The sequence below is a fragment of the Beta vulgaris genome, chromosome 3 (genome assembly GCF_026745355.1).
Source record: "Beta vulgaris subsp. vulgaris cultivar EL10 chromosome 3, EL10.2, whole genome shotgun sequence".
NCBI lineage: Eukaryota > Viridiplantae > Streptophyta > Magnoliopsida > Caryophyllales > Amaranthaceae > Beta > Beta vulgaris.
Window position 1 is genome coordinate 7,227,224 of NC_079204.1, and position 14,899 is coordinate 7,242,122.

The following is a 14,899-nucleotide window of genomic DNA, read 5'->3' on the forward strand; positions in this document are numbered from 1 at the left end:
AAATGGCATACTTTAGTCCTGGCGGTGTACTGGCATCCACTGATCCTTAATTCCTTAATGTACTAATTTTGTGGATTAGGTTCATGATTAACATAAAGTTTGTAGTCTCCTATATTTAGCCTAATTTATTCATTGCCAGTACTAATTTACTATTTCCTCTGTTAGAAGTTGCTAAACCTTTGTGTCCATTAGTCCTTGGCGCTATATACGGCTGCGATTTGCCTCATGTATCGAGCTCCCCGTTGTCTAGTTATCTAGTGGCTAGTTTGGCTATAAGTCTACAACAAATTACTGTGGAGTAATGGTGCTATTGTCTACTCACCAGTGACCAGTGACCAGTGACCAGTGACCACTATAATTTCCGCCACCTACTATCACATACTTCTATTTACTCCATGTTTCACAATAAATTGAATAGTTGGATCATATTCTTTACAACTTAATTTTAATTTAGCTTAGTTCAATTTAGATTTCAATTTCAACGTTATAGTTAAGTAAAGTTAATTTCGGGGTTCTAACCATTAGTTTAAGTATTTGGTTGAATTGGTTCTTTTATATGATATTAGAATCAGGGTGATAAAATGATCATGAGTTCAAAACTCATCCACCCTTCATCTTAGTTTTTCCTACTTTGGTCGTGTTTTTTGAATTAAATTAAATCGAAGTGTATTGAATGCATCAAACTAAATTGAATTAAAATTAAGTTAAAAAAAATAAGGCATTATTGTGGTCTATAATCTATATAGCATAGAATCAAGAAATTTATGAAAAGTTAATAAATAACGTCCTTCATTATTTATTTCGAATAGAATAGAGAAATTTGTTTAGAGACGTAAGTGGTCTTTACTAGATCAAGTAGATTCATATGGTGAGATAAGATAGAGTAAAAGTAAGTGAAAAAAGATAGATTATTATCTTGTCATATGATAATTCTCAATATAATGAAATTCAAGTAATTTGTTTTCTTTAATATGGTAAAAAGATAACCCTCTGGTCCCTATTAAATATGAACTTCACATGAGTAAACTGGATCTCATTGAACAAGTCTGACCCCTTAGGAAAAGTAACAATATCACAATTTTATCTAATAATCTTAAGTTTGTAAGGTCGAGTACGTAATACTATCAAACCAGGTAATATTTATTCTCTAACATGAACTAATTTATTTATATTATTTTCATCGATTTGATTTAAATGTAATTTTCTTTAATTATTGAGATTATTTATGGTTATTTTTTTTTATAATCATTTTTTGTTAATTATTCGATGTCAATCAATACTTGTACGGTTTTCTCATATGACACATGTCCTGCCATAAAAACACTCCCCAAATTTTTAGCAAGTGTAAAAATGGAAAAGAACTAGTGAGAAGCTTTTTAAATTGAGCAAAAAAACAAAATCAAGTGTAACATAATTTTAAACATAATGTTCATGTTTTAAATAGAATATTCATTTCAATGGATTTTTTATTTGATGAAAAGAAGTACACATGGTGAAATTAATGCACATTTAGTTAGAACTATATAAATAATCTCTCCTTTCAAAAACATTCATAAGACGAGTGAGTAATGTAAATATTTGGTGAAATTTTTTAAAGTTTGATCTATCAAAAATAAAACAGGCACTATATTACCAACGATTCCGCTAACGGACGTCTCGGGGTGCTAGATAAGATATATATTGGTCTACTTAATTACTCATATTTATACAAAATAAGATAATAATATATAATTCAAATGCAAAGCATTTAATGTTTTTCAAAAGAAAAGACAAAAACATTTAATTCCAATGCAAAGCATTTAAATGTATTACATTGAAATTATACATTATTATATTATTTTATATAAATATAAATAATTAAGTAAACAATATATTTCTTATCTAACGTTTTTGGAATGTCGGTTAGCCTTTACCTATTACTGGATGGATAGAGTATTATTACCATTTAATGTGATACTTCTCACTCCTTTCTCGAATTCCTGTGCAATTATTTGATGGTGCTCACCATTACAGCTTAATTCTTAAAGGATCACATTAAAGGGAAAATTCAATAGAACTGTGCAACAATAAACTATTATAAAGTTGCCCTGGGGAACAAGTCACATGGAGTCTCCTTTTGTTCGATCATTCCTACTAGTTTCCACTGTAAAATGAATCATTGCAAGAAACTTAAAGATACATAATTGAATTTGAATCTGATTTTTGGACCGCAGTTATGCGCTTGTGTTTTTGGGTCTAGTTTAGTGACATAAATAAGTTAGCCGGCACCAAGAAAAATTTAGGATATTTTCTTCAAGAGTTTTGATCTTTAACCTAAGACTTCCTAATATATTCTTTTTATTTTTCCAAAATCAATGAATGTGAAACAAATTCTGTTGCCAAAAAAAAAAAAAATTTCTTAAGCGTTGTTTCGACCGAGTATGCCGAGCTACTGTTGTCAAAGGTAATTTATCTATAGATAAAATCTATTTCTTAAATGAGTACTAAAAAGAGTCATATATACATCTAACTTTAAGTGTACACGAGAACATAATAGACATGCTGTGTTAATTTTCAGATTATATGAAAATGGGCCTGGGTAACCCAATAAGGAGGAGGAGAGTTTAGTCCACTTACAAGGTAGGAGGTTCCATCCTAAAACCAATTGGTGATATAACTCCTCATCTTATAAAGTGGTTTATTCTCTCCTCTTTCTCCAATGTGGGACACTCACAAGTGGACATTTCATGGGTTTCAACATGCTGATAAATGAGCAATTTAAGCACCGTTATTGTAAAAAACGAGTATGTTTCTCTTCCACCAATTTAAACAGACATTATGCATATTATACTGCCATCCATGATCCATGAATATCTAGCTAAATGTTTTTTCTGCTTTTTTTTAATTGCACCATTTGACATTTGAGCACTATTTATCAACCATTGTTGTAAAAGGCGAGTTTCTGTTTTTACGTTCTAAATCCTTTATTATATCATGTTTGAACAACTTTTCTCTATGTTACATAATTTTTATTGTATGTTCAAAATTATTTGTCTCTAATGTCGTTTAGAGTTTCTTTTGTGCATTTATGAAAATTATACCATCATTGCTTATGAGAATCAATAGAGAGAGAAGAGAGAGCAGAAGCTCTTTTTGTTCTATTATTTCAGAATGAATTAGTTACATTCTGTTATTGCAAACTACTATTTATAGGCTAGGTAGTTAAGACTAGCTAACTAACTAACAAAAAAGTAAATTGTAGTTTTATTACAAAGTTTATTTCCAATAGTCTTCATATCCCCCCTTCAAGCTGGACATGTGAAGAAGACACAAGACCAAGCTTGGAACTGAGCTGCTTATGTAAAGGACCTGCAAGAGGCTTTGTGAGGAGATCTGCCAGCTGCATAGAACTAGGAACATGAGTGGTTTGAAGAAAGCCAGACACCACCTGCTCTCTAACATAGTGGCAATCACGGTTGAGATGCTTTGTCCTCTCGTGAAAAATCGGATTCTGTGCAATATGTTCCGCAGCAGAATTATCACAAAATAAAGTTATAGGCTTAGCAACAGGCTGATTCAAATCTTGCAATAAACTTTCTAACCAGACAACCTCAGAAGCAGCACTAGACATGCTTCCATATTCAGCTTCAGCACTAGACTTGCTCACAGTCTTTTGCTTCTTGGTTTTCCAAGAAACCAAATGGGAACCCATAAACATGCAATAGGCACTTAATGACTTACAACTGAACACACAAGAACTCCAATCAGCATCAGAATAGGCTGTAAGTTGCAAATCACATTGAGCAGAATAGAATAAACCCAAATCAAGTGTACTCTTGAGATATTTGACAATGTACATAGCAGCTTGCAAATGGGGCTTCCTAGGACAACTAAGAAACTGACTCAGGTGTTGGGTAGCATAGGATAGATCAGGTCTGGTGATGTTGAGATACAATAACTTCCCTACAAGCTGTCTGTAAATTTCAGGATGATCAAGGATTTCCCCATCTTCAGTAGATAAGTTAAGACCTTTAGGTAAAGGTGCAGCAACAACTTTAGAATCACTTAAATTAAAATCTTGAATGATGTCAGTCATGTACTTCCTTTGACTCAAAAGAGTGCCAGATTTGTTCCTGATAACCTCAATTCCCAAGAAGTATTTCATCTCCCCTAGGTCTTTAATAGTGTAAGCTTTGTCAAGAGCAGCTTTCATGATGTTAATTTGACTTTGGCTTGTTCCAGTAAGCACCATATCATCCACATATATCAAGATAACTACAAATTCACCTTCTTGATGCCTGGTAAACATAGAATAGTCTTGCACAGATTGAATAAAACCATGACTTAAAAGAAATCTGCTGAGTTCTTTATTCCACTGCCTTGAAACTTGTTTCAGACCATATAAGGATCGTTTAAGTTTACACACTTCACCAGATTTAGCCTTTGTGTAACCTAAGGGAGATTTCATGAAAACTTCTTCATCTAGGAACCCATGTAAGAAAGCATTGTTGATGTCAAGTTGACATAGGGGCCAGCCTTTGGCAGTAGCAAGAGAGATGAGAACTCTAACAGTGGCTATTTTAGCTACTGGAGAGAAAGTATGGGTGTAATATGTCCCTTCCACTTGCTGATAGCCAACAGCCACTAACCTGGCCTTATACCTTTCAATTTCACCACTAGGAAGGTATTTAATTTTGTAAACCCACTTGGAAGAAATAGCCTTCTTACCCTGAGGTAATTCAGTTAAAAACCAAGTGTCATTTTGTTCAAGAGCATGAAGTTCCTTATCCATAGCATCTTGCCACTCAGGATACAAACATGCCTGTTTATAGGAAAGAGGTTCTGTGTTTGGAGGAGAAGAAGTGGCTAAAAAAGATAGAGAATGAGAAGAAGGATGTAAAGTAGGACAATCATAGTCTTGGTATTTTACAGGAGGTTTAATAACTCTTTTAGGAAGAAGAGTAGAAATAGATGAGGTAGAAGATAATGATTCAGATTCAGTAGAGTTAGGAGCAAAATTGTGATCAAGGGAAGTAGATGAATGAAGATGTTCAGAAATATGTGGTTCTGGTGTCTGTAATGCAGATTCAGAAGAAGAAGGTTGAGAAGAAAGAGAAGGACCTAAAAGAGGAGCAGAAGGAGGTGTAATAGCAGGTTGAGTAGGAACAGATGAAGAAATAGAAGAATTGAGAGTAACATATAATGGATCATCAGAAATATCAATAAGAGTATGATCAGTTGGTTTAAGAATGGATTGAGAAACAGGAACATTTTTATATGGAAAGATAGACTCTTGAAAGACAATATCTCTAGTTACAAAACACTTTTTGGAGGCTAAGTCATAGACTTTGTAACCTTTTTGACCAAAAGGGAAACCTATGAACATACATTTAGTTGCTCTAGGACTGAATTTATCCTTTTGCCTATATGTGTTGTGAGCATAACACAGACAACCAAAAGCTCTAAGAGAAGAATAATCAGGAATAGTGTTTGTTAGGACTTCAAATGGTGATTTAAAATTGAGTAGAGGAGTTGGAAGTTTATTGATAAGGAATGTAGCAGTTAATAAGCATTCTCCCCAGAAATGTGAAGGAACATTGGATTGGAATTTCAATGCCCTAGCAACTTCTAATAAATGTTTGTGTTTCCTTTCTACTCTTCCATTTTGTTGAGGTACTCCTGCTATACTTCTTTGGTGTATAATGCCTTTGTTATGAAACAAATTAAGACATTGTTCTTGTATGATTTCTGTACCATTATCAGACCTAACTCCTTTAATGTGTTTACCATATTGGGTCTCAATTTGGATAAAGAAATTGGCTATGGTTCTGTAGACTTGTTGTTTGTTTTGTAAAAGAAAAATCCAGGTTGTTCTGCTAAAATCATCTAGGATAGTAAGGAAATAAGAAGCTCCATGAATGGTCTTAATCCTATATGGACCCCAAAGATCAATGTGTATAAGGGAGAAACTTTCAGTAGCTCTAGATAGACTTCTAGGAAAGGGAGACCTATGATGTTTGGCAAAGATGCAAATTTCACAAAAGAAATTATTTGTATGAGAACATAGAGAAGAATCAATATATTTCATCCTGGAAAATGAAGGATGACCTAATCTGGCATGTAGTGTTTCAATAGAGAGTTTGGAAGTATTAGCTTTATAAGCAGAAGATGTAGGTTGATTAGAAGATGACAGAAGAAGGTTACAGGCTGTAAGATTCTGAGCAACAGAATGCATTTTCAGATAATATAAACCTCCAACTTTAATCCCTTGAACAATTGATTTACCGGACGCATCAATAAACATACAGTCAGATAAAGCAAACTTCACTTCAATCTTGTTATGAACAGCTAATTGTCCAACAGATAATAAGTTGTGCTTGAAATTAGGAACCAACAACACATTATGTAATATAACATTTGGACAAATAGTCACATCACCAACTTCAGAAACGCATGTAATACTTCCATCAGGCAAGCCTACTTCAATCACTTTATCAAGTTTTCTTTTATAAGAAAATAAACTTGCATCATACGCCATATGATCAGTAGCACCAGAATCTACTATCCAAAAATGAGAAGGTTTTATACCTGCAGAATAGGCATGAGCAGTAGGAGAGCTGTTGGAAAACTCTCCAAGGACTTGTTTGCCTTTCATAGATTTCAAGAATTCTTGAAACATTGAATGCATCATAGCTGTATCAACATGATTTGCCATAGATGATACATTTACAGAAGAACCAGCAGCAGCAAGTTCAAGAGGAGAATCTTCAAGATAATTATCATTATCAACAACCACATTAGCAGCAAGCTTCCCTCCAGATGTAGTAACAGGCTTCTTATGATACCAATCAGGAAAGCCAATTATCTTGAAGCATTGATCCTTTGTATGACCTTTACCCTTACAATAGTCACACCTCAAATTCATTTTCTCCAGTTTCTCCTTCTTCCAGTCTCTCCTAACACTAGAATGCCTTTGTACAGCTAAAGCACTAATTTCATTAGTAGTAAATTGAAGAGCAGATATCTGTTTCTGCTTCTCAATTTGTTGTGCTATAGAAAATGCTCTATTCAAGGATGGTAAAGGATCCATGGACAAGATGTTAGTAATAACATTGTCATAACCATCATTAAGACCTAAAAGAAACTCTATGAGTTTATCTTCTGCCTGGAAATCTGCAATTTTCTTTAGGAAATTACAGGTGCACTTAGAAAGAACTCCACAACTACAATCAGGAAAGTTCCTAAGATTTTGTAATTTATCCCAAAGACGTTTCATCTTTCCATAATATGTAATAATTGACATATTTTCTTGCTTAAGTTTCTCTAAATCTTTCTTCAATTGGTAAATCTGAGGACCATTAGATTGACCATAACGCTCACAAACTTCACTCCACAATTGAGCAGAACTTTCCACAAAAGTAAAGTTTTCACCAATTTCTGGTTCCATTGAATTAACTAACCAGCAGGTAACTAGATAATCACACCTTAACCAACGATTAAAATCTTTACTAGTCGAATTAGGTTTCTCAATTGAACCATCAAGAAAACCTAATTTGTTCTTCGCAACTAATGCTCGTTTAATGTTTCTTTTCCAGCTTACAAAATTAGTAGCATTCAAGTTAATTGCTACCAATTTATTCATAGTTTGGTCTGAATTGGAAATATAGAAAGGGTCATTGCTACACATTACTATCGCCATTATTGGATCCAGTATTTGAACTTGCTTCAGAATTTTCCGCCATTAATGAAGCTCAAAAAATGAGTTCTCGCTTCTGGATTTTGAACAAATTTTCGCAAAATCACTTCAAATTGTGATCGATGAATCACAATATCATAAGACTCAAAAAATGAGAAGAAATTTTAGACTCAGCAGCGTTCAATCTGATGAACCTGCTCTGATACCATGAGAATCAATAGAGAGAAAAGAGAGAGCAGAAGCTCTTTTTGTTCTATTATTTCAGAATGAATTAGTTACATTTTGTTATTGCAAACTACTATTTATAGGCTAGGTAGTTAAGACTAGCTAACTAACTAACAGAAAAGTAAATTGTAGTTTTATTACAAAGTTTATTTCCAATAGTCTTCATAGCTTAAAATTGTGACAATACTTTGTACAGTATCGTACGCTTAATTAAAATCTTTGTGATCACCACAACAATATGAATTGGGATCTATTGTAATTTTTAGTTAAACGATGTTGATCCTGGGCTCCTGGCATTTTATAGGTCTAGAAGAACACAAGATAATATCAAACTGATATACTATTAGTGTTTTTGAAATTTAGAGACATGGGAGTAATCTAATTTACTGTAGAAAGGTTAAAGTTATTTCAATATACTATTTTTTATTTTGACAATGGTGGGAAAGAATACAAATAAACAAAAATTAAAACACAATGTCAATTGTGAACAAGCCGGAGCACAAAGCTCAGCCATATCATGTGATTTTTGAACTTGTTAACGATTCACTTTGTGAAGAAAACGCCAATCCAATGTATAGATTTTGTATAATCACTTTTCGTACCTTCATTTCAAAAGATCACATAAAAATCCATCCTGATTCTTCAATAGCTTTACAGATCTTTGTTTCTTCTTAAGCAGCTAAGTCATGACTTTGAGAATTACATAATTCAGGAAAATTTTCAAAGTCTTAAACGTGGTACACAAGTACACAACAATTGTGAGTGAAAATGGAGGAATCCAATCAACAGATCACTAGAACAAAGCTAAACCTCAGAATTTGGATTACACGTCGATCACGGATCACCTGTTATTGGCATATCTGTGACAATCTGTCCAACGCACTCGTGAGATCAAACATTTTAATGAAGAGTAATTGATTTTTTAGTGACAAGCTAATGGTAAAGACCAATAAAGATTACGAGCAAGTGATATTGTTATTTTCACCTTAAACTCATGTTTTAATGAAGCTTATGTAGACAATACAAATAATTTAGGGTGATATGACTTCATCAACGTAAATTCATAAGAATCGCATCAAAATAATAATTATACGAAAGCTAGTTCTGAAGAGCTATTTTTCCTAGCTTCTCACTACCAAAAAAAAAACATACCCCGTTTGACAACTTGTTAGTTATTGACTGTTTTATTTGATTGGTTTGACCAATTATTTATGTTGTTATTTGACTATTGGCCGTAAATTATTGTATTTGATAAATTTAATTGATGTTGGTTGTTGTGCAAAGTAAGTGCAAAAGGCAAAAACTAACGTCAAAATGTTAGTAAAACCAGTTTTTCACTTATTGACGGAAGCCTAGTTGTTTTTTTTTTGTTTTGACAAAGGCTTCATCTATCATACTCCATAGTCCATATAATGTACAACCTAAATTGTAAAACCATATAATGTACCAAGGATGTCTTGACCTAGTGAAGATTGAGTTGTTGTGATTTGTGAACGATAGGTCACATGTTCGAATCTCTTCTTTCCTTCTTTGTGTTGCCTTCGTGGCTCATATGGATCAAAAAACAAGACTATGTAATGTCCTTACATGAACAAACAAAACAAAGTAAAGCCTAAATTGAAAGATAATGAAAAAATTCACTCAAAACTACTATAGGAGTATGTGATTAGATCTTACGGTTTTACTTTCTATGGGAGTTGGGAGGGTTTTGTCAAGGTGTTTGTCTTATAAAAGACCGTCTACTTTTAAATTAAAATTAGGCAATGGTAAGCCTAATATTAAAAAGAGAATCAGCCCAATATATAGTAATTAGGTTACATTTCTTTCGATGACTAGTTTAATCCATTTAATGACTAGTCTACTTTTATATTAAAATTAGGCCATCTCTTTTAATCATTTTTTTTAAACATCAATTATGGGTTATTTAGAATGATCTCAACAATAAAGATAGACACTTTTTATTCTTCCAATGTTTTTACTTCCTCTCATTTGGGCTGCACTCATAAACAATGAGAGATAATCCACTTCACAAGACTAAGTAGGTTCTATCTTAAAACCATATGGCAATAAGGAGAGTAACCATTTGAATTATAAAGTGAACTATTCTTCTTTCTTTTATCAATGTAAGACAATCACATGTGTTATGCGCTATACACTAATACCCCATAACTTGAACACTCCCATCACATGTGAGGTCCATTTCCTTCAATTGGCCTAAAGTAAATAATATTAATGGTCCCAACTGTAGATCAGAATCAGACTCTGACACCATGTTAAATATAGCCCTGAGTCGCACCCATAATAAAAAGAGGGGATATTCCATTTGGTACCATTGAATTTTTGACTTTTCCATTTGTTACCACTGTTATTTTAAAATTCCAGATGATACCACTCTAATTTAATATTAATCTTCATCATACCATTTTTTAAGTAAAATGTTTGTTAATGGATGAACATGAATATGATTTTGTTTGGGATTGTATTTTCTATTTGTCGTTGCAAAAATTTAATAAATTAAGATTTTAGGGTGTTGTTTTAACCCTTAAAGCTCTATTTTTCGGTCAAAATTTTCATAAAGATGATCATAATATTCTGTGTTTTTTTAATGTCAAATATGACCTCAACTTTGAACTTAACGACTAAGACTATTACTAAAACCTTAATGCAAATTAAATCAGGTAAATCAAAGTAAAACTCTAGCCTATTCTAACTTAAATTACAAAAATTATTAAAAGAGACCGTCTAATTTTAATATAAAAGTAGACCTAATAACTAAACAGATTAAATTAATCACATAAAGAAATTAACATAGTCACTATTGGGCTAATTATCTTTTTAATATTGGACTTACCATTGCCTAATTTTAATTTAAAAGTAGGCGGTTTCCTACAAGACAAACTCTTTGTCAAGATGGTTAAAAGTAAATCACGAAGAAAAGGTCAAACTCTTGTAGTCTTTTCGAATATTTACCCTGCAAATTAGCCATCGACACGAAAATTGACATCAATTAATCTTTCTTATCCAAATATACAGAATGTCAATTCTAGATAGACGCCCATTCACCCTGATTTGAAGATTATTAGCATACGCAATTGATTTAATTTGTTAATTAGATGAAATGAAAGGTGGTTTAGCACTCATCATCATTTCAAACTTTTTATCGAGTCATTTCAACAAGAAATGCCTTCTAAGTTAAGAGTGGCCATTGGAATTTTCTATTATTAGTATTAATGTTTAATTGATGGGTTTTACCAAAGATCCACCAAGATATTATGATAATAGAATTTTTCTTAATCAGGATAATTTTTCTCGTATGAGCAACAATTCTCCTAATAAAAACCCAACAAGATTTTAATGTTTTCGCTTTTAATATCTTCATGTAATTCTACTTACAAGAATATGACAAGAAAACATTCACTATCTTTACATTAATATGCCACTAAAATCAATGACCTTTGCCCTAACAGTTAGATCTGGTAACAATAAGATACTTCCTCTATTTCAAAATATAAGGCATTCATGCTACGAAAATTTATTTTGATCACAAATATCTCTCAAATATGACAAAAAAAATTATACCGTTGGATTCGTCTTCAAAAATATTATAATAATATTATTTTTTAAAATTTTCTATCAACGTAATTTGAGAGTAATTGACGGTCAAAGTTCGGGCTCGAACATTGTGCGTGCCTTGTATTGTGAAGCGAAGGGAGTATACTATTGCGCAGTTCCTCCTTACAATAAGATATTATAAACGTGTCAATCCCATATTTATGTCATAATTTCTCCATTCTTTATTTATAATCACACTCTAATACATGCAGAAGACACAATAAAACTAATGAAGGCATATCATATACATATCTATACTAATATATTAGAAAATGTTCCTAAATAATAAACGGTGCCACTTGCCATTTGATATTCTCCCTTAGGTGTTTTTATTCCATGAAATCTTCATACTAAAAAAGTAATTAGAAATGCATTATATAATGTTTGATCTCATGACTTAAAGCTTATATACTAAAGTTTTAACCATTAAATCAAGTGATTTTTATTGTTATTATTCTAAAGTTAATTATTAATAGATGAAAATCAGGCGTAGTTTGAACCTAAAAACTAATTATGTATCTACAATATGCATCATACTCCCTCTCACAATTCCACTCTTGTGCTCAGATGCGAAACTTAAAAAATACATGAAACAGGCAAATGTAAGAGTATATGGTAAATTATCTTGGCTTTGATGCACGTCCTTCAACAAATTAACATCGAAGGTAATAATCTTGTTGTAATTAACGTGATAAAAATCTATGGAAAGCATCGTGGCAAATTCAATTCATAATAGAAAAGGTTCAAGCTCTTATTCAACAATTCTAGTCCTTTCATATTCAATATATATATATGTCGGGAGTAAACAAAGCTGCTCTTAGATAACAAATGTAAGTCACCTAGTTCGGCCAAGCTTCAAAGTTACTCATTATACTAATTCAGCTCTCCATATCACCCTTGTAAATAACAGTTTAGGATTACTCCTCGTGAGTAGGGTTTTCTAAAATTTATTTTCTTACTTTCATAAAAAAGAATATAGATAACCTATGCTTAAAATAAAATCATCAAATTTAGTCAATATCACATTTCATTTTCGAAGAAGACAATTACACACTTCAATCTAGCAAACATAATCTCTTTTTTTTTTTTTAGAAAAACCTTTTTATTCATTAAGGATTTGAGAAAAAGAAAAAAAAAAATAGAGAAAGAGAGAGAAAAAGAATCCTTCCAAACGACACCGAGAAGAGAAAAGATAAATTGTGATATGGAAGAAACGACGCGTGCTTTTCTATCTCCACCATGTTTTTTCCTTTTACTCTCCCCACTCTTTCTTTGCTTTTTATTACCCATTTCCTTTGTTCCGCACATGCATTCCTCTCTTTCTCTCTCTCTCCTCTCAACGCACAAACAAAAACCCACTGCTCCAACTAACATCACCTCTTCCTCCTCCATATTTTCTCTCTCCTCTTCATACCTTCAAAACTGTCCTTCATTTGTCGCCTTTCTTTCATCCTCATCGTTTTCTCTCTCCTATTCATAAGGTTTTTCATCCATTCATAAGGTTCGTTTTCGTAATATAATTTGTTTTTGTTGCTATTATTTTGTTGATGATTGAATTCATCTTCATTTTCATAATAGTGTTCGGTTGATTCTGTTAATTTTTGCTCGTTTTTACTGTAGATGATTCTGTTATTCTATAATATTGTAGTTACTACGTCGATTTTTTCAGTGATTTTCGTCTTATCAGTCGTTTAATCCGTCAGAGAAATCACATTTTTGTCAAGAATTTCGATTCTAACAATAATCAGTAGAATCTTACCTACAACGAGAATATCCTTGATAAACTTTTTGTGAAAATCTAATCAATCTCTTGCTTCTCTCTCCTTTTTCGTTTTTGCAGCTTTGATCGTCAGAAAAAAGAAAAAAAAAATCGCTGAATTAAGCGTCAGAGAAAAAGTTTTATCCGCAACATCGTCGTAATCCTATTGGTTGATTGATCGATAAGAGAGAGAAAAAAAAAACAAAAAAAAAAATGGAATCATCACCTTCTGTAGTAGTAAATCCAGTAACAAGTGGTTCAAACAGAGCAAGAGAATCAAGGCGTCGAAAAAAGAAGATGAAAACTCAACAACATCAACAATCATCATCATCACAATCTCTCTCTTCCATTAACGAAACTCAAAAATTCTCATGGAAATCAGAAAAAACTCAACAAATTTACTCCTCAAATCTTCTTCAAGCTCTTCAACAAGTTCGTATCTCTCCTTCATCACCATCACCATCACCAGCTGCGCCGCGTCCAAGCCGAGCCGTAAGAGAAGCCGCCGACAAAGCCTTAGCTGTGGCGGCGCGTGGTAGAACTCGTTGGAGCCGAGCTATTCTAATGAGCCGATTTCGACTTCAATACTTACACAAGAAGCTTCACAAACGCCAACGTGTCAGTGCTACCGGCGTTAACCGGTCACCGCCGCAGCGAAAGCCGATTTTGAAGTTGAAGAGTAAAGGTAATAGTTTACCGGCTGTTCAAAGGAAAGTCAAGACTCTTGGCCGGTTAGTTCCCGGTTGCCGTAAGGAAGGTCTTCCGGTGATTCTAGAAGAAGCTACTGATTATATTCCTGCACTTGAGATGCAAATTCGTGCGATGAGAGGAATTCTCTCTCTTCTTAGCACTGGTGAGGGGTCCAGTGCGGGGCCCACTGTGCCGGAAAATGGTTCGATTTAATAAATTGATTATTGTTATTGTTATTATTGTTATGCTGTTACTTATTGTTATGTATAAAAAAAAAACTTTCATTTCATGTAGATTTAGTGGATGCTATTGTTAAAAAAAAAAAAGAAGAAAAAAAAACAGGAAAAAGTTTCGAATTCTCCACTTATGTGAAATTGGAAATTACATATACTTGTGTTTGTTTTTGTCCATTTTGTTTTTGAGGTGGGAAGTATTTAATGGTAAATAATCTAACATCATATTTTCAGAGATTAGATTATTATAGTGGAGTATGAAAAACCTCTAACAAGTAGATAGGTAATAGGTCCGATACGAGTTTTTGTGTAATAAATATTGTTTGTGTATATAAAAATATATTTTGTGTTTTTTTTTTTTTGTTATATGATATATAAATTATATACACAAATAATATCTGTTATATATATAAACAATATTTGTTACACCAAAACTTGTGTTATATATATTTAGTTATTTACCCATTAGAGATTTATCAAATCTCTTGTATAGTGGGATCTTTGGTGTGGTAATGGTGTTCATTATTTGTAGTGTTGGTTGCAATGTGCTTGTTGATTGATGGAATTGTATAAGGGTTGAGTAATTTGGATGTAAATGGTAATTTTGCTTATAAACTAAGTTTTGTATGATTGTTGATGTTAGTCATGTTCACAATTTGAAGGGTGCAAGTTTTTTTTTTTTCTGCTTTAATTAGTACCTCTGTT

The 14,899-nt window shown here is 32.6% G+C and overlaps 1 protein-coding gene across 1 annotated transcript; it reads left to right on the forward strand.

Annotated features, from left to right (window-relative positions):
* The first annotated feature begins 12,763 nt into the window (after nucleotides 1-12,763).
* On the forward strand, nucleotides 12,764-14,550 carry LOC104888467 (transcription factor bHLH147). Its single transcript, XM_010673457.4, has 2 exons — nucleotides 12,764-12,993; nucleotides 13,353-14,550. The coding sequence occupies exon 2, from the start codon at nucleotides 13,485-13,487 to the stop codon at nucleotides 14,172-14,174; it is 690 nt and encodes a 229-aa protein (XP_010671759.2). The 5' UTR covers nucleotides 12,764-12,993; nucleotides 13,353-13,484; the 3' UTR covers nucleotides 14,175-14,550.
* Nucleotides 14,551-14,899: the final 349 nt, after the last annotated feature.

What these genes read in the sequence shown, in the direction of transcription:
- LOC104888467 (XM_010673457.4), top strand. Translation starts at nt 13,485, where the DNA reads ATGGAATCATCACCTTCTGTAGTAGTAAATCCAGTAACAAGTGGTTCA.